This window comes from Stenella coeruleoalba, assembly GCF_951394435.1.
Source record: "Stenella coeruleoalba genome assembly, chromosome: 6".
Lineage (NCBI taxonomy): Eukaryota > Metazoa > Chordata > Mammalia > Artiodactyla > Delphinidae > Stenella > Stenella coeruleoalba.
The window spans coordinates 93,341,678-93,367,839 of NC_137151.1; the positions used below are offsets into that span (position 1 = coordinate 93,341,678).

At 41.3% G+C, this 26,162-nt stretch overlaps 1 protein-coding gene across 3 annotated transcripts in view; it reads left to right on the top strand.

Annotated features, from left to right (window-relative positions):
* Positions 1-26,162, top strand: part of AOX1 (aldehyde oxidase 1) — a 69,651-nt gene that overhangs the window by 1,676 nt on the left and 41,813 nt on the right. For all 3 annotated transcript variants that reach the window (XM_079924058.1, XM_079924060.1, XM_079924059.1), the window contains 15 exons: positions 5,058-5,115; positions 7,783-7,879; positions 9,390-9,498; positions 11,008-11,134; positions 13,292-13,353; positions 14,354-14,443; positions 15,092-15,172; positions 16,000-16,144; positions 16,853-16,945; positions 17,771-17,922; positions 18,113-18,206; positions 19,549-19,658; positions 20,681-20,865; positions 21,835-21,997; positions 24,066-24,158. In XM_079924058.1, the coding sequence (XP_079780184.1) occupies positions 5,058-5,115; positions 7,783-7,879; positions 9,390-9,498; positions 11,008-11,134; positions 13,292-13,353; positions 14,354-14,443; positions 15,092-15,172; positions 16,000-16,144; positions 16,853-16,945; positions 17,771-17,922; positions 18,113-18,206; positions 19,549-19,658; positions 20,681-20,865; positions 21,835-21,997; positions 24,066-24,158 (1,659 nt within the window). The remainder of the gene's footprint in view (positions 1-5,057; positions 5,116-7,782; positions 7,880-9,389; positions 9,499-11,007; positions 11,135-13,291; positions 13,354-14,353; positions 14,444-15,091; positions 15,173-15,999; positions 16,145-16,852; positions 16,946-17,770; positions 17,923-18,112; positions 18,207-19,548; positions 19,659-20,680; positions 20,866-21,834; positions 21,998-24,065; positions 24,159-26,162) is intronic.

The window sequence follows — 26,162 nt, forward strand, 5'->3', positions numbered from 1 at the left end:
CTGAACTGTGTTGGGGGCCGTTAGGACCCCCTCACAGGACTGCTATGAGCGTGAACCATGATAAGGGCGAGGATGGCAGATGGGAGTTGGGTTTGAAGTGATCACGTGATGTCATTTTTTTTTCTTTTGCATAACTGAATGGTATAGTAGACACAGGTCTGGCCTTTATATTTGGACAAACAAGTATTCATTTCCAGCTCCAGTTCTTATGGAGACAACCTAACCTAGCCTCAGTTCCTCTGTTAAAGAGAGATAATACTGCCTACTTCACAAAGAGTGATGGTGAGTTTTTAATCCGTTTATTTAAGGGCCTGCTATATGCCAGTGTTCCAGTGCCCTCAGGGGACACAACAGAGCACAGAAATGACCAAGTCCCTGTCTGCACGGAGTTTATGTTGTGCTGGGGAGACAGACGACAAGCATATAAATAAATAGAAATGTATCAAGCCAGGCAGTGATAAATGCCAGGATAAAAAATAAAGCAGAGTGAGGGGCCAGAGAGTGGCGAGAGCTGGTTCTTCAGGCGGGATGGATGTTTAAGACTTTCTGAGAGGCTGACATTTGAGTGGTGACCAGTATGAAGTGAGGAACAGACGTCTGAGGGAAAAGCATTCCAGACCGAGGGAGCGGAGGTGCAAAGATCCTCAGACACGAGGATTTCTTCGTGCTCGGGAGGTTAGCAAGGAGGCCGGTGGGGCTGGAGATGTGGCCAGGGGCTTTGGAGGAGATGGTAAGGGTTTTGGTTAAAGGAGGAAACAGGTGTTTGAGTCTAGCTTCTTCTCCCCCTCCTCCCTCCCCTGCTCCCAAACAAACTGTAGTGGAACTTTTAACAGAATGGCTAATAATAGTTTGTGCTCTGTTGATTTTTTTTTTTTTTGCGGTACACGGGCCTCTCACTGTTGTTGCCTCTCCTGTTGCGGAGCACAGGCTCCGGACGCGCAGGCTCAGCAGCCATGGCTCACGGGCCCAGCCGCTTCGCGGCATGTGCGATCTTCCCAGACCGGGGCACGAACCCGCATCCCCTGCATCGGCAGGCGGACTCTCAACCACTGCGCCACCAGGGAAGCTCGTGCTCTGTTGATTTTTAAAAATAGATAAGCTGGTTCTTATCTATGGGCTTGTTTTATCTATGAGCCAAAAGTCCTGTGATCATTTGGAAAGTGCAGGCTAGAAATATTGATTTAGTTTTTGCAATTACCCTGTTAAAAGAAATTATGTCACCCCTTCCCTTTCCTGCCCCTCCCTTCCAAATTCTGTTAGGTGTGTGCTTCAATCCCAGCAAGCAAGCCTGATTGCCACATGGATAGAATTAGAATAAAGTCTCTGGTTCAGAGGGCGAGTGGATGTCGAGAAAAGTGAGAGAAGAAAGCCACCAGAAGAGGGGGTCTTGAAGTCAAACATAACCTCTGGGATTAAAATCCTGCCCTTGAAAGGAAGCTTTGAAGCCAGTTAGGAGACTCTGGGTGATGTGATTGGCCTCCAGTCTGGGTTTTTTGCAGAATCCCCCCAAGTCACCAAAAGGTGTCGTTGGGTAGGGGCTGAGGCCATGCAGGTTGGTCAGAGATCGGGCTGCAGAGAGATTTCTGAAATCTTACTCGCTTCACCAGCAGCCTCCAAAGCAGGTGACTCAGTTAACATGGAGTTTGCGGGAGGCAGAGCCCAGGAATAAATTACATCCTAGATGCCACTCTCAACACATCTCAGGAACCGTAGCAACTCGTTTTATGAAGCAGTGAGGTGTAGAGATCAAAGGTGTGGGCTTTGGAAATGGTTAGGCGTGGATTTGAGTCCTGTGCTGTCTGCTCTAACGCTCAGCAGCTCTGGGGCCTTGAGCAAGTGTCCCCATTGGTTGTCCCCTCAGGCCTCTTTCCGTCTTTCTCTCCTCACCATGTCCCACAATACACACCTCTTCTGTCTTCTTCCTCTCAGCTTTCCTTGTTTTCTGTTCTTTTACCCCTTTCTCTCTCCTCCTGATCTCTTTCTCTTTCTTCTTTCTGCCTCTGTCTTGTATCCGGCAAGGCCCCCTTCATGCACTAGTCACAAGCCCTGCACAGAGGAAAGTGATTTGTCAACCTTGTGCAATGTGAACTTATCTCCCAAAGGGCCAGTGGAAATACAGAGGGACACATGCCACCCTTGCAACATGCAAGGCTTTACTGAGACAAAATATGCAATGACCCTGAGCTGAGAGCTGGCATCATTTCTCCCAACCAGAGTCAGTGAGAATAACTCTGTTCCTCATTCCCTCCCTCCCTCCCCACCCCCTGCCAGCTACCATCTGAGTCCTGACCTCCCTGTTTCACTCCAAGACCTGCCGGGACAGGGTACGTGCCAGATCCCTGCCCCACTTCCCTCCTCCCAATGTGCCATCCACCAAATCAAGAAAAGTAAACACATTTCAAGCCAGGGGCACCTTGAGCCAAAGTCCGATCTCTTGAGACATCTCCGGGAACAAATACCCAAGCAAGCCAGGCCTGCTCTTCCATTAATTCCTTATGAAATACAAATATCTCTCAAGCCTAAAGTGCTCTTTATTACCCAGATCCTGTCTCTCCATTAAAATTGGGCTTCTGAGGATTCATCATCATATGTATGAATTAGAATTAGTTTCCCCTGCAAATGGCACAAATTCAAAACTAAGTTAGTTCAAAAAAGATATAATTCATGTTTACTTTTACATAAAGGATACTGTATCTGGGGATAGACATTGCAGAGCTGGTCTAGAAGCTTCTTGGTGTCATCTGAGACCCAAGTTTCTTTTCTTTTTTTTCCGCTGTTGCCGTTAATGTGTTGCCTTATGGTCTAAAATGGTTGCTGGCATTCTAGCCACGTCATCTTTATTACAGGCAGCAGGAAGGAAGAAATGGAGAAAGCATGCTGAGATAGACAATCAGTAGTTTCTGCCACCATTACTGGTTCTTCTGTTTTTCTTTCTTTTCTTCTGTTCATAAGTCCCAGCCTGTGAGAAACCATCCCTCCTTTCTTAGTGTTCTCATAGCAAATTGTACATATCAAGTTATTCATTTAGATTAATTAACATTTATTATGTCCTTATCATATATCCCCAGCACCTAGTTCAGTGTTTGACATAAAGAATAATGGAAGGTGGTTTCTCTCAGGATCAAGAGAGGCTTATACATAAACAACTAATTATGCTGCAGAGTAACACGTTCTGTGAAAGATGGGTAGATGTTGACCATGGGAGCACAGAGGAGGACTGTTTCTTGGAGCAGAGAGTGGGAAGCATATATTAAATGGCAGCAAATCCCACAGGAGAGAACACTTGAGCAGGGCTTTGAGTGGCATACAAACTTCTGCTAAGTAGAGAAAAGAGGGAGGACTTTCAGGACAGAGGGAATCCTATAAGCAAAAGTAGTTAAGGGTAAAAGTCCCTGCACTGCTGGGACCAGCCAGTTCTCCCATGTGACCAGAGTTCAAGATGCATGGGTTGAATGACAAATGATGGGAAGTTTCTCAAAGAGGCCTTGTAGGCTATGCTAAGGAGTTTGAATTTCTTCTTGTGTTCCAGGAGCTCTTGAGTAGAAATTCACCTAAGACCCGCTCAGTGTATTCATTAAAGATGCACATTTTCTGGTTCCCTCTCCCAGAAATCCTGATTCGATAGGGGTTTCATTTTAACAAGCACCCTGTGTGATTCAGGAATTCCCAGCAGAGCAGTTTGGCATCCAGGAGCCAGTGTTGGATTTAGGCAGATACAGGACATGATCAGACTTGGATTTTAGAGAGGTTGCTCCAGTGGTGGTATAGAGGGGGACATTGCAGGTGCCCGGAATGGAGGCAGGAGACCTGTTAGGCAGCTGTTATCATTGTTCAGGCTGGAGGTAATAAGGGTGGATTTCAGGGAGTGACAGTAGAAGTGAAGGGTGTTTAGAGAATCGTTTTGGAAGTTTAAATGGCAGGACTTGGTGATGCTGACTGTGGTGGATTGAAGGAAAGAAAATGTCGAAGATAGCGCAGTTTTTTAAGCTTAGGTGACCTAGCAGGTGGTAAGGCTATTAAACAAGTTAGGGAAAAGAAAGGAAGAAGTAAGTTTGGGAAATAAAGAGTTCCATTTGAGGACCAATTTAGTTAGGGATGCCTGGGGATATCCCACAGTTTTCCTTGTATTCTAGTATGTACACACACACATAATCACTTGTCTGTTACCATATTGCACATTCCTCTAGGGCACAGATCTGACCTTGGTAATTGGCACGTGCCTCACTTTGCCCGGCCTATGGCCACTTAGAATTGAGGGTGAGGAAGCACGTGTCCCCTCGTCACCTACTTTCCAGAAGGGAAAATTAGTATAACATGGTGAAGGATGATTTCTAGTTCTGAAATTGTGAAGCAAATCATGCTTCTATTTGTGAAGGTAGAAGAAATCCAAATTTGTCATCAAAAAAGAGAAAACACGATCACTTTGGAAAACATAACCAATCGTGACATTTCAGTCATGCCATCCACTGGGTGCTGCTGTCCTAACTGCCATGCTGCCAGGCTGCCCACACAAACTTACTTCTTAAGTGTGTCTTTGCTTGCACATCTTTGTATCATCCTTGGTCTCTTAGATTTGGGAGCCATGGTTGGTTGTGATCTCTTTCTGGAAACTGTAATTCTTTGAACATGGTGAACAAATAAGTCTTTAAAAAAAAACTATATCAATTTCTCAGAGACTATTCTAGTCCAGGAGACCTCCCCCACCTCTCTCTTTCTCTTCCTCCCGCTCCTATATTCAGTTCTACTGTTATCTTTACCCTCACTTGCTTCAGACTTTCTAGGAGAAGTTGGACAGGAGTCAGTAATGTTTTGTTAGTAGAAACAACCACCGCCTTAGAGAACAGTGATAATTCAGGACCAAGGACAGTGGCAGAGTAGTGGCCGGGGCTCAAGATGTAGACTTCACACTTCAGAGAGGTGATTTGTATATCACAGGTGTTCCGTAAACATTAAATCAAGTTTAGAATATGAGTAGAAGAGTGCATGTTCATGAAATCGCCGATGTAAATATTCTAGTTCTCTCAGCTTTGTGAGTTAAACTCTTTCTTTTGGTACAGGTGATAGAAAAAAATGTCGATCCTGAAACAATGCTGTTACCATATCTGAGGAAGAAGCGTATCCTTTGCTTTGAGTGTGCATATGTGTGTATGTGTGTATATCCCTGATATCCTCATCAAGTGTTATTTGAAATATCTTTTTAGAGCCACAATGAGTCATATTCCCTACTGGGGTTTTATGTTCATCTTTAAGAAAGTCCTAGATTGGAGTTTTGTAGGCAGTGAACAATTGTGCTTATCAGAGAACCAAGTTCTTTCTAATCTCTGTTTCGGCATTAAATATATTGAATATAATGGAGAAGCTAACAATGGGAATTAAAACAATGGGTGCTAAAATGGCTTAATTAAACATCCTTTAGAATTGAGTCACAATATTGATATTCTACCTTCAAGGACTAATCATCATGCCCATTAGAAAAAGAGAGCACAGGAACTTCCCTGGTGGTCCAGTGGTTAAGAATGCACCTTCCAATGCAGGGGTCACGGTTTGATCCCTGGTCGGGGAACTAAGATCTCACATGCGGCGGGGCAACTAAGCCCGCAAGCTACAGCTACCGAGCATGCAAGCCACAACTAGAGAGAGAAGACCACGCACTGCAGTGAAGAGCCTGCGCACCGCAATGAAAGATCCCGCATGCTGCAACTAAGACCTGACGCAGCCAAAAATAAAAAATAAATAAATAAACAAGTAATAAAAGTTATTTTAAAAAAGAAAAAGAGCACAGAAATCTCCTGAAATGAAAGTGAAAGAACAATAGAGACATTAAACCTGAAAATGTTACCTTGGAAAAACTTTCTCAATAAAAGTCATCTAAGGAATGGATTCTTACCCTGCTATGCATGAACTCCAGTGGGTTCCAGAGGTCTGTGGACCCCACTACATTATATGCAAACTTGTGTGACAATGGGAATTTGTACATTTTTCCCCCAGAGAGAGTGAAATTCCCAAAAGAGCACACAACTCAGAAAATATCAATAGCTATCTTCTGAAAGTCATTCAAGGATTTATTATTATTATTATTCTATTAATTTTATTTATTTTTGGCTGCATTGGGTCTTCATTGTTGTGCACGGGCTTTCTCTAGTTGTGGCGAGCAGGGGCTACTCTTTGTTGAGGTGCACAGTCTTCTCATGCTGCAGTGGCTTCTCTTGTTGCGGAGCACGGGCTCTAGGCGCACGGGCTTCAGTAGCTGCAGCACGCGGGCTCAGTAGTTGTGGCACACGGGCTTAGTTGCTCCGCACCATGTGGGATCTTCCCAGACCAGGGATCCAACCCATGTCCCCTGCATTGGCAGGTGGATTCTTAACCACTGTGCCACCAGGGAAGTACTCAAGGTTTTTGGACATAAAAGTAATTAATACTAATTTCCTGGTTATCCATGGTACCAATGTGATATTTAAGATTTGGTTCACTTGTGAGTGACAGAAAATCCCAATAGCAGTAAACAAGATAGTTTATTTCTTTCTCATTGTGTTATTTCAGGTTCTCTGGGAAGCACACACTAAAAAATGAGATTAAATATTCAAGGGTTTTATTAGGAAAAATGTCTGAGTGAAATAGGGAGGCAGCCACGGAAGACTGATACCTGTAAGGAAGAGAGGGAGAGAAGGCTGAGTTGAAGGGTCTCAGACTGCTGTGCAGTCTAAAGCACGTTCATCAAAGCCACTGAGAATGGTTGACAAGGACTCCCACACCTCTGCATAGCACTGAGCCATTGGTGGGAAGCACCCCATGCGAGGCATGGCCTTGATGCAAAGTGGGGTGATGGATATCAAAGTGCAGCAGTTGGCTCTCTTGGTCAGTTACCCTCTGTGTTGAAGGAAGTCTCTGAGGCACATTCTCATGGTTGTCATACTCATGTAAAGGAATCCCAAAGGTAGGTAGATCCAGGCTAGCAAAGCATTGTCACAACATTATCAGGAACCAAGCTCTTTCTGTCTTGCTGCTTCACCCTCCTCAGCAAGAAGCTTTCTCCTCATGGTCAGAGATAACTCACTGAGGTCCAGCCATCATATCTGAATTCCAGCAAATAGGAAGAAGTAAGGGATGAAGGAGGGGCACCCCTCTCCCTCTGAGGACATTTCCCTCCTGGACATCAAAAACAGCCTTTATGCTTACATCCCATTGGCCAACATTGTTAATGACCCCACCAAGCATCAGAGGAGGCTGTGAAAATGTATTTTTTTAATTCTGGGCAACCGTGTGTGTAGCTCAAAAATGAGGATTTCTATTACCAAGAAAGAATGAGGGAAAAGATATTGGGAAACAACTAGCAGTTTCTGCCACTGAGAAGCAGAGAAATATGGCACACTTGTATAACATGACACTAATATTCTAAGAATTATTTACATTTTGACATTCTACTTTGTATGTCATCAAAGACACAGATAAGGATAAGAACAGATATGCAGTGTACTCAGACCTTCAAATCCTCAAGGCCTTATATGTGTAGACTCTTCCTTTTCTTAAGTTTGGCCTTAGTTTTGGCAACCTGGGGTCCAGTTGTTTTAGAAAGGAAGAGACTAGATATAGCATGCAAATGTAAATCAAGAATTTACAAGATTATAAATAATAGCAGCTAAGACATACATACATTATCTGATAAATAAGTATCAAGCTTGACTGTACATTTAAGAGTCTTTGATGGTGTTGTCTCCTAAGGTCAGAGCTATTTCACAAAGAGAATTATGGAAAACACATTATCTTTAACTGTGCTTTTTCCAGTCCGACTCACAGGAACTAAATATGGCTGTGGAGCGGGAGGCTGTGGTGCCTGCACGGTGATGATATCACGATGTAACCCCATTACCAAGAGGATAAGGTACCTTGCTGCAAAGTCCAGATATGGTTGAAATTTTGTAGCTTTGCACTTTGTTTTTCTTCTTCCTTTGGTAAATATGCATTGAGCACCTACTATGTGACAGGAACTGTGATAGGCATTGGGGATACATTGATGGGCATCAAATCATTCCGGTTCCAGCAAAAATGTTACATTCTCAGCCCTCCCTGATCACCTTCTCCATAGCAGTGCCCCATCTCACCTCGGCAACTCCCTACTCCCTTCGCCTATATTAAGGTATTCATAGCACTTCTCACCATATGTTTGTGTATGTATGTATTGTCTATGTACCTATGTATTGTCTATCTTCCTCAACTAGAATATATACTCTACAAAGGCAGGGATTTTATCTGTCTTGTTCACCAATGAATCCTAGTGCCTGGTACTCCACCTGGCACACAGTAGTCACTCAATAAATATTTACATTTATTTAATAAATGAAAAATATTCTTCCAGTCTTTCTTTTGTGTGTATACTTAAGGAAGCATACTGCCTATAGAGCTTAGAAACCTCTATTTTTTGCTGAACTTCTCATGAGTATCTTTTCAAAATAATAAATATAATTTTAATGGCTGTATATGTTCTGTTGTTTGGGTGTATCAAAACCAACACCCAAATAGTGATCACTTAGATTATTTTTTGGTTTTCACTATTATAAGGAGAGTGAGCATTCATGTGTATATATATGTTTATATTTATGTTTCTGATGATTTCCTTATGATAGATCCACGGAGATGGAATTAGAGGATAAAAGAGTGAGTGCGTCTTTAAGTTTTTATGCCTTCCAGCAAAATGTCTCTCAGAAGAGCTCTATCAGTTTACATTCTTTTCAGCAGTATGTGAATTCCATTTTCCCAAACCTTTGCTAATAATGCATATTACAATTTTTTTAACCTTTGTCATTTTCTTTGATAAAAATGATTTTTCATTGCTTAATTTGAATCTCTCTTGATTGCTTTTGAGGTTGAACGTTCATTTCATGTATTTATTGTTCATCTGTAATTTTGTTTGGTAAATGAGAACATTTTAGGAGTCGTTTTGAGTTAGACATTTTCTAGCAGTAGGTTTGTGGGATTGAGGAGTTCTGTATCCACACCCTATTTCTTCTTCTGAGGCACAATATCAATTTAACTCTATTGCCCAACTAACCCCTTGCCCAGCATCTGCTTGGAGGATGAAATATGCTCTAGGTGATTGTCACATGTGACTGGAGAGGAGAATGTCAGCCCCTCAATCAAGAGAAAAAAACAACGTTAGTGGAAACTGTTCTTGAGTTAGAATTAGGAGGCCTAATTTGAATCCTATCTGACACTCCAGCTGTGATCCTGAGCAACTCACTCTGACCCTCACAGTCTTACTCTGTAAAATGGCCATGAGCTAAGGACAAAATGTATATGCAAAGCCTGGGACATTATACAAAACCTGCCATGTTGGAGGTGCTCCTTTCCCACTGGATACAATGTAGTTTGTGCTTCTCTTTTTCATTCTGAAGACATTATTCAGCCAACGCCTGTCTGATTCCCATCTGTTCTCTGTATGGTGCTGCCGTCACCACAGTGGAAGGTATAGGAAGCACCAAGACCAGGATTCATCCTGTTCAGGTGAGGATGCACCTCTTCTTCACAGGGTTTCTGTGCTTCGAAAACCATTAATGACATGATGAGCTCTTGAAATGAATACAGTAGATCAATGAGCCCTGCTGCTTGGTCACAGCTAACAGATGACACCAAGCTGGGGGCCAGGAGTGAAACCTGGGACATGTGACTGACTTCTTAGAAAAATACTTTTGAAAGACTAGAGAGCTTCCTCTTTAAAAAAAAAAAAAATCTTGACATCACTAGCATTGTTTTCTGTATTCTAATTAGATGGGACCTGTCCATTTTACATTTTCCAAACTTATAAAGAACTGAGAGCCAAGTGCATTGGGGGATATAATCTTAATGTTTTTTTTTCTATAAAGAGGAAAATAACATGATTTTAAAGCTGAGTGAAAATCTCAGCTACCAAAAAGATTTGTTAAATTTAGGGCTTGTTCGGAAGATATATAATAGGAGTTGTTAATGAATTTTGAAGCTTTTCTCCTAAGGAGGCACCTTGTTAGAACCTTGCCTCAATGAAAGGGCACCTCAGACTCCTGACTCTTTCAATTATATATACATTGCCCAGAAAAATGCTGTTGCTACTTGTTTTTATCTAAGTTAATGAGTACCACTTAAGAGGAGAGGGTGGAAGAGGAAAAAGATAGGGGCAACATAGAAAATGGCCAAAGTTCAAATTCTCTGTGCTTGAAGAAATCTTGGGTTCTGTTTATTTTCTATGAAACCTCTTTACCTAGAAGGAGCAGATTCTGCTTGGTTATGCTTGTGAGACACGGCTGTTCGGAGGCATGAAGACACCCTTTCATTTAGTACCTGCCGCCCATCTCCTGGCTGCAGTGTAGACAGATGACGGCTTCTGAAGTGGGGTTGCACCTTTGAAGTTAGACTCCAAAGAGAACAGGCTGGGGGCTGGGGGGAGATTTGGAAGAGAAATCAAAGCAATGTTTCCTTCTTGATTGTTTTTGGATTAAAGATGGCACTTTGTAAAAGAGTCCCTGTGTGCTGAAGTGTTAGGGCAATAGGGGCAGATAAAGGCACTTGGGAAATAAAAGGGTTTTTTCCCCTCAACTTGAATATAATTCAGTTCATTTCTTTGAAGGACTTCCTTTATCTCGGTGATTCCCATTCTGGACTACAGATTGAAACACCTGGGAATCTTTAAAAAATACATGTCTGTGCCCCACCCCCAGAGATTCTCAGTCAAATGGTCTGGGGTACTGCTTGGACCTTGGAAATTTTAAAGCTCCCCTGGTGATTCTGAAAGCTGAGAACCTTCAATGAAGTTCAAAAGCTGAGAACCTTCAATGAAGCTCAAAAGCTGTTGAGGACCAGTCATCACGGCCACCCCAGCCCAAGAAAGGGAGACACCAAGGCTGAGAAGGATTTTCCAGGGCTTCTCCAACTTTAATGTACATGTGAACCACCCAGGGATCTAGTTAGAATGCAGGTTCTGATTCATTAGGTCTTGGGTCAGGCCCAAGATTCTGCCTTTCAACCTTTCTGTGCTTCCAGGAGAGGATTGCCAAGTGTCATGGCACACAGTGTGGCTTCTGCACCCCTGGGATGGTGATGTCCATCTACACGCTGCTGAGGAACCATCCAGAGCCCACCCTGAGTCAGTTAACTGATGCTCTTGGTGGTAGGTTATATGTGTGTGTGCTTTAATTTTTAAATGATGTTGATAATGATAGCTAACATTAGCCATTTATCAGGTGCCACACACTGCATTAAGTGCTATATAAACATTACCTCATTTACTCTTTATGATAACTTTATAAGGTAGGCATTATTATTATCCCCCATTTCATAGATGGAGAAACTGAGGTTTAAAGAGAGTAATTTACTAAAAATTATGCCACCAATAAGTGGAGGAGTTAGTTTGTTCAAATCAGGATTCAAACACGATCCACACATTGCACTTGGCTGATATATTTCTCAAGTCTCTCTTAATCTATAAGAGTCGTCTCCCTTTTTTATTGTTTGCTTATTTTAATAATAATTACAAAGCCAGTTTATTCATTTACCCTTGGAAACGGTCCAGTTATCTCCACATGCTGCTCTCTCCTATTGGGTGGGTGCTCTCAGGGCAATATGAAGTTATCAGAGGGCTCATGATGAATACAACATGAAATCAAAGAGACTGACATCTTCTGGTGATACTTATTTCAAAGAACTGCCTTTATCTGGAGCTAGTTTATCAAGTTCAGGAGCTCAGTGTGTGTGTGTGTGTGTGTGTGTGTGTGTGTGTGTGTGTGTGTGTGTGTAGCGGGGGATGGGGGGAGCATTGGAGGAGGCCTTCATTAACAAGACTCTGAACAATTCTAAAGAATAAGAGCCTCCCGAATCCTATTTCTGGTGAAATTCTCCATGGCTCTACTTGTCTGCTGTCTCCCAGGGACCTTATTTCTCTGCCGTGTTACATGGACCTAAAGCTCATGTGTTCAGCTCCTCTGTGAAAGTGTTCCAGGGAAGACAGGACTAAACAGAAGTAGAAAGGGGAGGTGCATAAGACACAAACTGTCTTCTGCCTTATTTCCCTTAAGTCTTATTATGCATTTGATCTCGTGGCCGTTTGTGATGTGAACAAGTGACAAGGGGTTCTCAAATTTTCGGGTGCTTAAGACTTACATAGGAGTTTGTAAAGAATGAAGATTCCTGGGACCCAACCCCAGACAGCTGGCTTCAGTGGCTTTGTGTTTTAAATAGATGCCAGGTTTGGGGGTTGGAGGAGAACATGGGATATGGACCACTGTGGAGGAGCACTGGCCTAATGATTTACTGTAAATAAACTGTGTGCCCAATTGCTTCCAGAGTTTAAAAATTATCTTTGCTGCTATATAATGCCTTTGATCTTTCTATCAACTGCAGCTTAGCTCTTTTTTTAAATATCAAATATCAAAATAGCAGTATTTTTAAATATCAAAAAAAAAATGACGTACAATGTAGCTTTATTTACATTGTCTTTTACTGCATATGGAAAATAAATTTTTTTTATTGAAATATAGTTGATTTACAATATTGTGTTAGTTTCAGGTGTACAGCATAGTAATTCAGTATTTTTGCAGATTATATTCCATTATAGGTTATTACAAGATAATGGGTAAAATTCCCTGTGTTATACAGTAAATCCTTGTTGTTTATTTTATATATAATAGTTTGTATCTGTTAATCCCATACTTCTAATTTACCTTTCCTCTTCCTTTTCCCCTATGGTAACCACAAGTTTGTTTTCTATGACTGTGAGTCTGTCTTTGTTTTGTATATTTGTATTATTTTTTTAATTCCACATATAAATGATATCATACAGTATTTGTCTTTGACTTATTTCACTTAGCCTAATATTCTCTGGGTCCATCCACATTGCTGCAAATGGCAGTATTTTATTCTCTTTTTATGGCTCAGTAACATTCCATTATATCTATATATACCACATCTTCTTAACCCAATCATCTGTTGATGGGCATTTGGGTTGTGAAGCTTAGCTCTTGAATGTGCCTATAGACCAAGAGTTCTTGGCTTGCAATCATTGTGTTCTTTGAGCACCTGTCACAAGCAGAGGATATAAAAACTGTTTACAGAGAGAAAGTACAAATAGCTGAGTTGTTAGATTACCTCAAGACTATCAACCAAGTATCCCAAGTAGCTGACAAAAAAAAATCCGACTTTGTGGATTTGGGGACCAAAATGTCAAACAGGGCTTCCCTCTTGGATGGGGTCCTTATTTCCAACATGCATCTGGCAGACGGTGCCTCTCTCTAGGTTCCTTGATTAACAGAGTTGGGTTTTTCCCCTTCAGGTAACTTGTGCCGTTGCACTGGATACAGGCCTATAATCGATGCATGCAAGACTTTCTGTAAAGTGAGTAGAAAGGAACACGTTTTTGAGTATATTTTTTCCTCAATGAAACAAAATGGTGCAGGTTGGCAGGTGTGATTAGGAGAATAGCCCATTGTCACTAATGCAGGGCTACTTCTTATCTCAAGGTCCGTAATTGCTGTTTGTTACTTGATCTTGAGCAGGGCGCCTACCCTGGTTCATTGAGCTTGCCCTGTAGCCACACAGGCAGCACCTGAGCACTTCGACATTGGCTGTGGGTCATTGTTCCAAGGGGTCTTAACTGACCTGCTTGTCTGGGTTGGGTACCCTGCCCCGCTACTCCCGCACCCCTATCACAGCGCTGGGCACACGGTGGTGTAATTGCCCATTCGCTCTTCCGTCTCTTCACCAGAATGTGGTCTGCTTGACGCAGAGGCTGAGTCACTGTGCACCAACGGAATTAGGCACTCAATCGATGCTTGTTGAATGAATAGATGAACAAACAATGTTGAAATGAGGGACATAAGATGGCCCTTTGGAATTTAAATGATGAAAGCAGTGTATCGTAAGCACAGAGTGATAATAATAACACTTGTTAATATTTCTTTATTAGTAAATTATTAATAATAAATTAATAAATTATTTCTTGTTAATGAAATATTAAATCAACCATTGTTAATATTTATTGCCATGTGCCAGACTTTGTTATAAGATCTTTACAGCCTGGTGACTATAGTAATAATACTGTGTTGTGTACTTGAAATTTGTGAAGAGAATAGACCTTAAGTGTTCTCACCACACACACACACACACACACACACACACACACACACACACACACAAATGGTAACTGTGAGGTGATGGATGTGTTAATTAACTTGGTTGTGGTCATCATTTCACAAAGTATACGCATGTCAAATAGTCACATTGTACACTTTAAATATACCCAGTTTTATTTGTTAATTATATCTCAGTAAAGCTGAAAAAATATTTAGTAGAATCAACAATAAATTCTTGGTTATTTGTTTTTTTCACCCACTAGATTTCTGGCTGCTATCAAAGTAAAGAAAATGGGGTTTGCTGTTTGGATCAAGGAATAAATGGATTACCAGAGTTTGAGGAAGGAAATGAGGTCAGTGAAATGTAAATTTTTTATAAGATTTTCTCAGGACATGAGTAGAGACCAACTTACCTTTAGGAAGGTTAAATGGCTGTGTAAGGTAGCTAATTTGAGGTGTGTAGCATGTCCCCTCCCCCATTCTCACCCCATGTCTATCAAAAAAAAAAAAATTCTAACCTAACAACTTCATCCCTCACTCCTGATGTTACTCTCAGTCACATACAACTACCTATAAGAGGGAGAACACATTGATCTCTTATTGTCTCTTAGTTTAAAAAAAGCCTTCTTCAAGTCTTTTTTCTAGTGGAGATGTTAGGGAAATGGAAGGGCAGGGAGTGATAAGAGAGGTGGCAATTCAGGAGAGTGTTCTGGCTCTCAGTTGTGTCTCACGCTGCTGCCTCCTGTGCTCCCCCCAGACTCCAAGGAGCATGTGCAGGGGCTGAGGGCTTTGGAGGCCCACCAGCATCTGCACTGAGATGCTGGTGACCTGGTCTGTGTTAGAGCCCTTGGCTTAGAGCCCAGGTACCATGGCTGACCAGTGGGGTTTTTTGTCTGTCTGTCTCTTCTATGCCTATCTTCATCTGACCTTATTCCACAAAAGGATTTAAAGTAGGGAGAATTGCCTGATGACAATAACTTCTGGTACTTTCTCTTTTTAAGACAAATCTAAAACTCTTCTCAGAAGAGGAGTTTCTGCCATTGGATCCAACTCAGGAATTGATATTTCCTCCTGAGCTAATGGTAAGTAAGACAAAGTTGAGCTCATCCTAGAGGAATTCACGGTGAAATGCCAGGAAGGATATTTGCTTATGGATCCTCTCGAAAGCTGATTGGCGAATAGGTCATATCCACCTGCCATTCTCAGTCCAAGGTCTAAAGAGTATGGGACCAGGGCAGAGATGGGGGAATGAGGGTGGAGTCACCACCAGGGGACAGTTGAACGTAAGAAGCAGCAGATGGTATGTATTAAAAAATGTCCTGAAAAGACATCACAGCATCTGTAGATTTAGACATGTTTTCTACTTCCGGTTTTGCTGAGTTTTATTCTTCCATTAAATGTTTTGACGAAATTAAGCATGTAAAATATTTTTAAGCATTGAAATGGATTCTTTTGAGATATAAAAGCACCAAAGGGAGATGTATTGGAATAGTCTCCAGAAGGAGTAAAATATTGTCACATTTTATCTTGTACTCTGATTCCTAGTAAAGCTCTACTTTTAGGTGACTTTTATTTTATTTTGTTTTGTTTTTTCCAATGATGATTTTTTTTTTAATATTTATTTATTTGGCTGAGCTGGGTCTTACTTGCAGTGCATGGTCTCCTTAGTTGTGGCATATGAACTCTTACTTGTGGCATGTGGGATCTAGTTCCCTGACCAGGGATCGAACCTGGACCCCCTGCATTGGGAGCGCCAAGTCTTATCCACTGTGCCACCAGGGAAGTCCCACTTTTATTTTATTTTTTAAAAAGATCTCTATCTCCTGTCTCTGTTCCTGTAAAGACAGAGAAGAAACAGGTGGAAATATTATCACAAGATGATCTTGAATCTTTACTGCTTTTTCAATAGACAATGGCTGAGAAACAACCACAAAGGACCAGGATTTTTGGTGGTGATAGAATGACATGGATTTCTCCAGTGACCCTGAAGGAACTTCTAGAAGCCAAAGTCAAGTATCCCCAGGCCCCGGTTGTCATGGGGAACACCTCTGTGGGTATGTAGATCCCCAGGGACTTCTTATGAGGAAACTGAGGAAAAGGGCTTTGGGGAGGAGAAAACCTCATATATGCATGTTCTCAGAAAAAGCAGTCTGAAATAACATTTTAAATCATTTATACTTGAGTTGAGCACTGCTCAAGAGGCTTTTACAATTTCCATCACATAAGTGAATTCCTGTTGCCCTAACCGGAGCAGTGCACAGAGCTGTACCCAAGAGGCCTGCTCCATGACAAATTAGCAGCAGCAGCTCCAGTGACAGCTGTCCTGTCTTTCCATGTAGAGACTGATCTGGGGCTTGTATTTGAAATTGCTGTTTCCTCTCTCAGTGGTGTCTCAATGGCCATAATAGGTTTTCTTAAACTGCAGTGACAGGCTCTTCCTATGGTGTCCATTGTAAACTCATTTTGACTGCCTACTTCTTTGAGGAGTCTCTAGAGTCTTCCCAAGGAGAATTTTGAGTATGCCACGCGTGGTCTTGGACGTGTCTGCCAAGTGTTAAGGCTGACGAGTCCAAAGAGTTCCCCAAGTTTACTGAAAATCCACCCATCCGTTCTCTGTGCGTGCGATTTGGCAATGAACAGACCAATAGATATGTAATTTTTATATATTTAAAGACATCAGTTTTAATCACAATTTCAAAATTTAAAAGGCAGTCAGCCCCCCTTCATCTCAGTCTGCTTATTTTTTTTTCCTAATCCTTCAGGGCCTGACATGAAATTTAAAGGCATCTTTCACCCAGTTATAATTTCTCCTGATAGAATTGAAGAACTGAGTGTTGTAAACTATACAGATAATGGTGAGTTCTTAAGGTCCCTATTTTCTTAGTTGAAATGCATTAATCAGCTTATTTGCTTTGATCAGCAGACAAGCAAAAAAAGTCTTATTCATAATTAGAATATACAGAGAGACTCCCTTGTAAGGTGATAACTGGAGGAGGCTCAGGGAAGAATTCTCTATGATTATACGAGATACTAATTGTCTGAAGAGCCGGGTTTTCACTGAAGAACTTTTATGTCTGCTGTATGAGGGAAATGTAACAGCTCTTCAGTGAAGGGTACTGTGCTAAGTGCTGGGTAGAAGATAAAGATGAGAGTCTTTGCTCTCCAGAAGCACAGTAGTAACCAAACAAGTTTACGTATGAAGCAGCTTACAAACTGGCTTTTCCATTTCAATAAAGGAAATTGATTTAATGACAATGATGAGAAGCAATGAAATGTCGGTTTGGAGGCTGGCTCTGGAGTCCAATTCCTGACCATGTCATATATTAGCTGAAAAACTTAGTCAAGTTACTTAACTGAATCTCAGTGTGTGGGGGGCTATTAATACTTCAGAGCTTTGTTAGAATTCAAGAAGATTCTGTGAAGCATTCAGCATAGTGCTTGACCCAGTGAGTATTCAGAAAATTTAGCCTCCATGACCTCCATCACTTTCAACCCCGCCTCTGTCACCAGCACCATCACCTCCTTCACCATCATCATTAACACCTCCATTACCAACCACTATTCCCACCGTCACCACCATGACCACCAATAAAGATCCCATATCTGTAGTCTAAAATCTAATGGACATTTCCAGGTCAGCAATGATCACATTGCGTTATCTACAAATGATTTCATTTCAGGCCTGACCTTAGGTGCTGCCCTCAGCCTGGCTCAGGTGAAGGACGTCCTGGCTAATGGGATCCTGAAGCTCCCGGAGGAGAAGACACAGACGTACCATGCTCTCTTGAAGCATTTGGGAACTCTGGCTGGATCCCAGATCAGGAACATGGCTGTATGTATCTGACGACTGTAACATCTAGTATGTGTCCCATGAATGACTGTCCCTGATAAATCATGACATTTTCATTCTTTTGGAACAGACAAAAAGAATAGTTTTCCAAAGTCTTGCTTGATTCTTATTTTACCACTTGTGTCTTTATAATTACATAAGTGGAGTGAAAATAACCCATTATTTTAAAAAGTCTTTAGGGGGCCACATAGTGAGCAGGCATCCAGATTCGGATCTGAACCCCCTCCTCGCCGTGGGCAACTGTACCCTCAACTTGCTATCAAAAGGTAAGTGACAGCTCCTTCTTAGGGACTATTAAACCCTGTTCCTCCTACCCTTTTGCCTCTCTAGGGATGCAGGAAGTCCAGTTTTGAAAATTACTATCCTTTATAATATTAATAATTCCTCTGCCTTTCTGGATGCTTGGAAAGTTGGTCAGTCTGGTCTTAAATGCACACACACCCAATGTCTTCATCTCTTTCTTTCTGAGGACTTGTGCTAGATGTTTTCCCATACTGGTCACCTGACATCGACCAGTGTTGGCTAGTGTCCCGGTGTGATCTGAATAGTGGAGAGAACTCTAGGCTATTGACAACGATTGGGCCCCTTTGTCAAAGACTTTCTCCGGGTGGTACAGGAGTGTGTGAGACCCACGTCATGCTATGTGCTCATGCTGTCATTGATGGAAGCCTGCAGACCTTTTTCTATTGAACAGTGGTTGGGCTTCATTCTATATTTATTTACTTGAGTTTTGTTTTTTGAAACTAAGTCCAGGACTTTTCAGTTATTTCTTTTATTTTAACTTTGTCGACAATTATTAGGAAGTTTTCATTGGTCCTCTATACATCCGTTGTTTTTTTTTTTTCATTTAGAAATATGTACTAACTTTCTGTTGCCTGCATTGTTAAATGCCTACTCTTCATGTCGTCTAAACCACAAAATTATCTTAAGGAAGAAGGTGTACATTCAGTTATCAATTTAAGTAACATCCTTTAAAAAAATCATTTATTGAGAAATAGGTTTTGTGATGTAAATATGAACATCAAAAGCTTCTTAGCTTTATCCCAAAGTCCTATTTCATTATAGCTTTAAACAGTTCCTCCCCCCAATATACTGATTAAAGAACAGAAATTCTTTTGGTGCTGAGAAAAGATATAAACAAATAAGACTGCATCCCACTAGTATAAAAATTCATTAAAGGCAATTTATTTATTCACTACTGTATCAAGTAGGGTTCTTGGTTATAAATAAATGTTTGTTGAATGACTTTATTAGAATATCAAAAGGGATATTAATGTCCTCTCCCTTCTTACAAAGCTCAAAATGAATCATGCTGTTCAGAAAGAGTGCTAAGGTCCGACTCTACCTGACCTCTGGTCTACTCTGCTAGATATTTTTATTTATAATCAAGCAAGGAAGCCAAAAAAGAAAAAAAAAAAGTGGGCCCTAGTTGGGAAGAAACATTGCAAGATGGCCATTTCATGGTGAAAGATTTTTAAACATAGGAAGAGCACTTTTTTCCTCAAACAATAAATTTCCTGTGATATTTGGTAGAATTATTTCCCAAGTTTTGGGAGTTTGATTGTTTAATAGAACAGATTCCAGGGAAAGTGTCATTTCTTTCCACAGAAGGAAAACGACAGATTCCTTTAAATGAGCAGTTTCTCAGAAAGTGCCCCAGTGCTGACCTTAAGCCTGAAGAAATCTTGATCTCAGTGAACATCCCTTATTTGAGGAAGGTGAGAATGTCCTTTCAATTTTTTCGTTTTACTTGTGACTGCACAGCTTGTTAATTCCAACATAGGGTGGGTTAAGAAAAGGTGTTGAGTGTTTGCAGTGGAGAATATGAGGATTTGTGAATAGTTAGGTTTCACTTGTGTTATATACCCCCCATCATTGCTAGAATCTGGAGACCTTTGACTCTACCTTCCTCCCCAACCCTGCCTGCCACCTCTCTCTCACTCTCTGTGTCTCTTTCTCCCTCCCCACCTTCCCCCCACCCAAACCAGCCTCTAAAGTTACTTTCTTACAGATTTTTAAAAATACTTTGTCCCATGAGGCTTTTTCCTAAATAAGACTTGAAACTATACTTCTACTTATATCTTGAGGTTTTGAAGAGGCTATAAATTTGCAATAGAACTTAATGGTAAGAAGAAGGGCTTTGGAGTCAGACTCAAGAGTGAATCCTAGTTTTAGACCTACTTTGACCCTGAGCTCATTACTGAATCACTCCTAATTACAGATGCCTCATCTGTAAATGCGAATAATCAAGCTTGCCTTGGAGGGTGTATGAATTTGCTAGGGCTGCCATAATAAAGAACCACAGCCTGGGTGGTTAACTACACTCTTACTTGTGGAGGCTGGAAGTGTGATATCCAGGTGCTGCAGAGTTGGTTTTCCCTTGGCTTTTCTCCTTGGCTTTTAGATAACTATCTTCTCCCTGTGTCTCCGTGTGCTTTCCCTCTGTTTGTGTCCGTGTCCAAATTTCCTCTTCTTGTGAGGACACCACCATGCTGCATCATCGCCCACCCTGATTATCTCATTTTAACTTAATCACCTCTTTAAAGACCCTATCTCCTGATACAGTCACATCCTGAGGTACTGGGAGTTAGGACTTCAACTTATCAATTTTGAGGGGGACACAATTTGGCCCATAACAGAGAGTGTGGCAAGGGTCAAATGAGGCAACATAAACAAACCGCCTTGTGCACAGTTGTCCCTCAGTGTGCTTTTATAGGTGCCACTTCACTTTTGCTTTCAGTGGGAGTTTGTGTCAGCCTTCCGACAAGCCCAGCGGCAACAGAATGCGCTAGCGATAGTCAATTCGGGAATGAGAGTTTTTTTTGGAGGAGGAGATGGCATCATTAGAGAGTTATCCATTGCATATGGAGGCGTTGGTCCAACCACCATCTGTGCAAAGAATTCCTGCCAGAAACTCATTGGAAGGTATGGATTCATGTCCTTAGTCTCCAAGTAATAGAGCAGCTCTTTCTGTGGTGTCATGTAATTACAAGAAGAAAAATGCTTACTATTTTCTGTTTAATGACATGGAATTCCAATAAGATCTCATGATTATTCCCATGTGTCTTAGTGAATTCTGAAGTGGACACCATATAGTGTGTGTGTGTGTGTGTGTGTGTGTGTGTGTGTGTGTGTGTGTGAACCCATCTCCCAATAGTATATAGACACAGTAAGCAAAATGAGTAAATCTGCATTCTTTATCATAAGAGAATAATTTACCTTTATGAAAGATAGATTATGGGAGTTTGTTTTATAATATCTTGCTAAATGCACATGCATACCTAACTTTTTTATTTCTATACGTAATACTAGTCGCCATTATTTCTTGAGCATTTACTAGGTACCCGTTAACATTTCAGAAGTAATAGACTAACGGTTAAAACCACGATCTTGATTGAACCACACTGCCTGCGTCCAAATCTCAGTTCAACTCTTATAAATTATGTGATCTCTTTCAGCTTGCTTAATCTTACAGTACCTCAGTTTCCTTATCAGTCAGGGAGATAATCACACCTCATAGGACAGTTGAGAGGATTAAATGAATGGATACAGATAAGGTACGTAAAACAGAACCTGGAATGCAATAAATGTTCTAGTGATCTAGGGAGCAGTTATTCCTGGGCTGAGGACTTAACATGAGTTGTCATTTCTTTCTCACGACCATTCCAGGAGCTGTGTTCTACCATTACTGCCCTTTTAGAGATGATGAACTGGTGGGCCCAGGCCAGACACCTTGAGAGTGGTGGTCTGTGATTTGAACTTGGGTTGCCTGACTCTGGAGTTTGTACTCTTTTTCTGCTGCGTTAAACTGTTGCTATTTGTCTTACAAGCTCACTGAGCCTGTGAGGTAGTGAGTCCTGTTGGGCTAGGAGTCTTCTCTTTTGACGCCCACAGGCGCTGGGATGAAGAGATGCTGGACACAGCTTGCAGGCTGATTCTGGATGAAGTCTCCCTCCCAGGCTCAGCCCCAGGTGGGAGGGTGGAGTTCAGGAGGACTCTCATCATCAGCTTCCTCTTCAAGTTCTACCTGGAAGTGTCACAGATTTTGAAGAGGATGGTAAGTGGAACTGACCATGCGTTACCTTTCCCAGTCTTGGGGGCTCTGGGGATACACAAAGTGGCGGCAACAACTCCCTGCCAAATAGCTGTAGAACAGAATAGAAAAAACAACCCAAATCGGAGACTCACGGGCTTGCTGGGCGTATGGCAGGCCGTCTGTTGATGGAGTGAGTGTTTGGGGAAGAGTGGCAAGTAGAACACAGAGTTGTGCGGGATTTGGTTTAATACCACTCAGTTATTTTGTTTCTGACCTGTTGTATGTCTCCACTGTGTTCAGAAACTTGTTAATGATTTGAATATATTTTCCCTTAGGAAAGCGTTTCTTCCACCTGTCGAGGTTTACCTTTGTACGTTTGGCTTTCTTCTCTGGGTTCAGCTTTGTTTTCTCTCACTTGTAAGATGGCAATGGCAGCCACTCCACAAGGTTATTGAGAAATGGGTCATCATAGGAAAAAGCTTCATATGGTCCCTAATGCTTCAGAGAACCATGGTGAAGACTGTCTACTGGTAGTCATAATCACAGTAGTAAGCATCTGGGCATTCTTTCACCTGGCCTCCCTTATGACAAACAATTAGAGTTACAAGACTGTTGGCAAGGGAGGATACAACTGAAAAAAGTTTGGAATAAATTTGCTAGACCCAAAGGGAACTTCAGCCATATTGGTTCATTAATCCCAAGCTACAATCAGCGGACCAAATTAGACTAGAAGCCAAGAACATTCCTCATGTGGTATAGAAATTAGTATGATCACTTTTTTTTTAAATAAAATTATTTTTGGCTGTGTTGGGTCTTCGTTGCTGCATGCGGGCTTTCTCTAGTTGTGGTGAGTGAGAGCTACTCTTCGCTGCGGTGCGTGGGCTTCTCATTGTGGAGGCTTCTCTTGTTGCGGAGCACAGGCTCTCAGCACGTGGGCTTCAGTAGTTGTGGCATGCAGGCTCAGTAGTTGTGGCTTGCGGGCTTTAGAGCACAGGCTCGGTAGTTGTGGCACACGGGCTTAGTTGCTCCGCGGCATATGGGATCTGCCCAGACCAGGGCTCGAACCCGTGTCCCCCTGCATTGGCAGGCAGATTCTTAACCACTGCACCACCGGGGAAGCCCTAGTATGATCACTTTAAATTAGAGTCAGAGTTCTCTCTTATCATTGTTTCTGACGGTATCTTCTCATTGTATAATGAGAACTAAGAACCAGAACACTTGTATCAAAGTTTTTAGAATAGAAGCTTGAAATCATATATAAGTGACATATTGTCACTCAGTAATCAAAAGAGAAAAAGTAATAAAGCCAGCTATACACTCCTCCAATTAATAGCAAACTAATACGATTTATTGGATGAATCAAATGATATAAATTACAGCTTCCATCTTATAGTCTTTTACCTTCTATTCAATTTCCTCTATTAATATTCCTCTGCTATTAAAAATAATAGCCTTTGTTGGCTTTAATTTTCTGTTAAAACTTTTAAATTGTAAAAAATAACCATTAGGTGCACTGTTTGAAGTCTTGCCTAAGGACCAAATTGACCCACTTTTCCTCAGCTCTAGGAGGTGTTCCTCCCGGGGCCCCAGAATGCTTACTGCTGTGAGGTTGTGGCAGAGGTGCAGCCCGCCGCAGTTTCTCTTCTTCCTGATTGGCTAGGTGGTACAAAGCAGAGCTTGATGCTCATTTGCAGTGGTGTACCTTGGCTCTGACTTTTTCCTGGTTTAACTACTCTCTTCCTTTCCAGTCATTTACTTAGCTTCTACTTTCCTGTTTTATTGGTTTGTAAGTCCTCAAATCATTTAGGAAGGCATGTGAAAGTATCATAAGAAACATAAAGATATGGGGAGTCAGTAATCTACTGTTTTCATGTGGCTCTTCATAATATGTGGTCATATGTGTGGACCTTCCAGAGTGTGTGTCCTGGAGGTCAGGGAGAACCCTGCTTCTACTTCCAGGATTCTGAATTAGGGAAGTACTTAACAAATTTAGACTTCATAGTAGAGTTGCTTGCTAAGAGCCATGTTAGCCTCCCTCCCAAGACCATTCTGGCATATTTTAAATATCTACAGTGGTTCTACTTTTCAGGACCCGGTTCACTATCCTAGCCTTACAGACAAGAACGAGAGTGCTTTAGAAGAGCTTCATTCCAGACATCACTGGAGAACATTAAAGTACCAGGTTAGTGGCTTTTTTCTTCTTTTTAATTCAGAGGTCCTGGGCTAAAGCTTCTTCACTTATCTCTCAGTGATTGTCAAGATGTATTAGCCCGAGCTCGCCTTCTGGTGAACCCACAGCCTTCTTTACTGTTAATTAAAATTTCAAAATCAATGCAGTATTGTGATTAAAAATAAAGCTAGCAGTGGTAATTTTTTTAAATGTCTGTTTTCAACTTGAGGACTGTGTGTTTTGTTCTGTGGCCTTGTACCACTGACATGAACAAGCTGCCTAGTTTGCCATATGCTCTTGCCCTTGGCATTGTGGAAGTCAGAACACAACCAAAGGCAGAGCTGCTGATTTATTTTGTTTGGATGTGGAGATACTCTGCTCCCCCAGTCCCCATTCTCCAAGTGTTTTCTCTGTGAGTTAGAGTTTTAGAGTTGAATCAAACGTAAGTTCTAAGAGCTAATTTCAAGGTCTCCTAATGAAAGCTGCCTATTAGAACACAAGTCCTCATGACTTTCAAACAGAATTTTCAGCTACAACATCATAAGAGTATCGCCTGAAGTCCTCCTATTGGTAAACTAGATAAGATTCAGTGCTTCTCCTTGAAATTGTTATCAAGAAACTTTACCTTGAGAGTTCTATTAAGTCAAGAGCATGAAAAGGCTTTTTAAAGATGCTTTTTAAATAGATTCAGTTCATTGGATCTATTGTTGAATTTAGTTATAAAAGCTTACAGTATGTCGTAACAAACAGTTCCCTGTTGGTATATATCTCTTCAGTTTTTAGGTTCAATATATTCAAAATTCAAATATGCCAAACTCCATTGAAAGTGTTGAAAGTGATCATTTTGAAAGTCAAAAATAGCTTCCCTCTTCCCCGGTGTAAAATACGACCACTGCCACGTTTGGCTTATTATTTTTTTTTTTTTTGGCTCATTTATAAATACCCTAACACTGCCTTGACCATGGAATAAACTTCAACAACCACGGGGACAACAACAAATTAATGGGCTTTCAAGTCATCCAAAGAAAAGTGATAATCTTCACATAGTTTGTTATTATAGATTGCAAGATCAAGTTTTGGAAGTAGTGTATCTCTCACATATATGTTTTATTTTTGTTTTTCCTCTGGGTTTTCATACATACACACACACGCACAGGCACACACACACACACACACACAAATACCCACACTGCTAGAGGAACTTCAGCAGTCATGACCAATATTTTTTTTCCCCCAAATCAGTTAATTTGCTTAAAAGCCTTTTGACAGAGATCACCAGTTAGAGGAGACAACATTCTTTCCTCTGTGGTATCTTTAGCCATATAACAAGCACAAGCAAGTAATCAAATACAACCTCTTTCATCAGTAGATTCATCACAACTGACTTTTTAAAAAAAAATTTTATAGCTTCAGCTAAATTAATCAATTTTATATTTATAGATATATATATATGAAAGATGTATTTTGGCATTTATCTTCAACCTTTTGGCAGGCAGGGCTCACAGCAAGGTTTCAAAACACTTTTTTCCCAAAGCAGTGATGTGTTTCAGTATTTATAGTAAAAAGTATTATGTCATAGAAAACTCCCAGAGCCTATGTAGAGACCTATGAATATGTTTCCTTAGTGTCTAAGCTTATGGATTACCTGGAATTTTGCTCTTCAGGATAGAAAAAATCTCTTTGGATTAAAAAAAAAAAAAGATGTGGGTGATTCTTCATTCAAATGTTGTTCAAATGGAGAACTCAACACAGCACTATAGGGCAGCACTTTGGGGGCATTTCACAGCGGAATCAGTCCCTACCATCTGAAACAAACCGGACCTGATACATGTTTTTCTTTGGATCACCACCTCAGCTTCTCAGAGAAGAGGGAGAAGAAGCCTGCTGAGAGCACTTGGCCGTGAGGATGGGGCTGGTGTGCACTGGGGCTGATTCAAATTCCTGTTCATATTGCCTGAACCCCAACATGGAAAATTTTCTCTCATTTCCCGCCTTCCCCTACATTTGTGGCCTAAT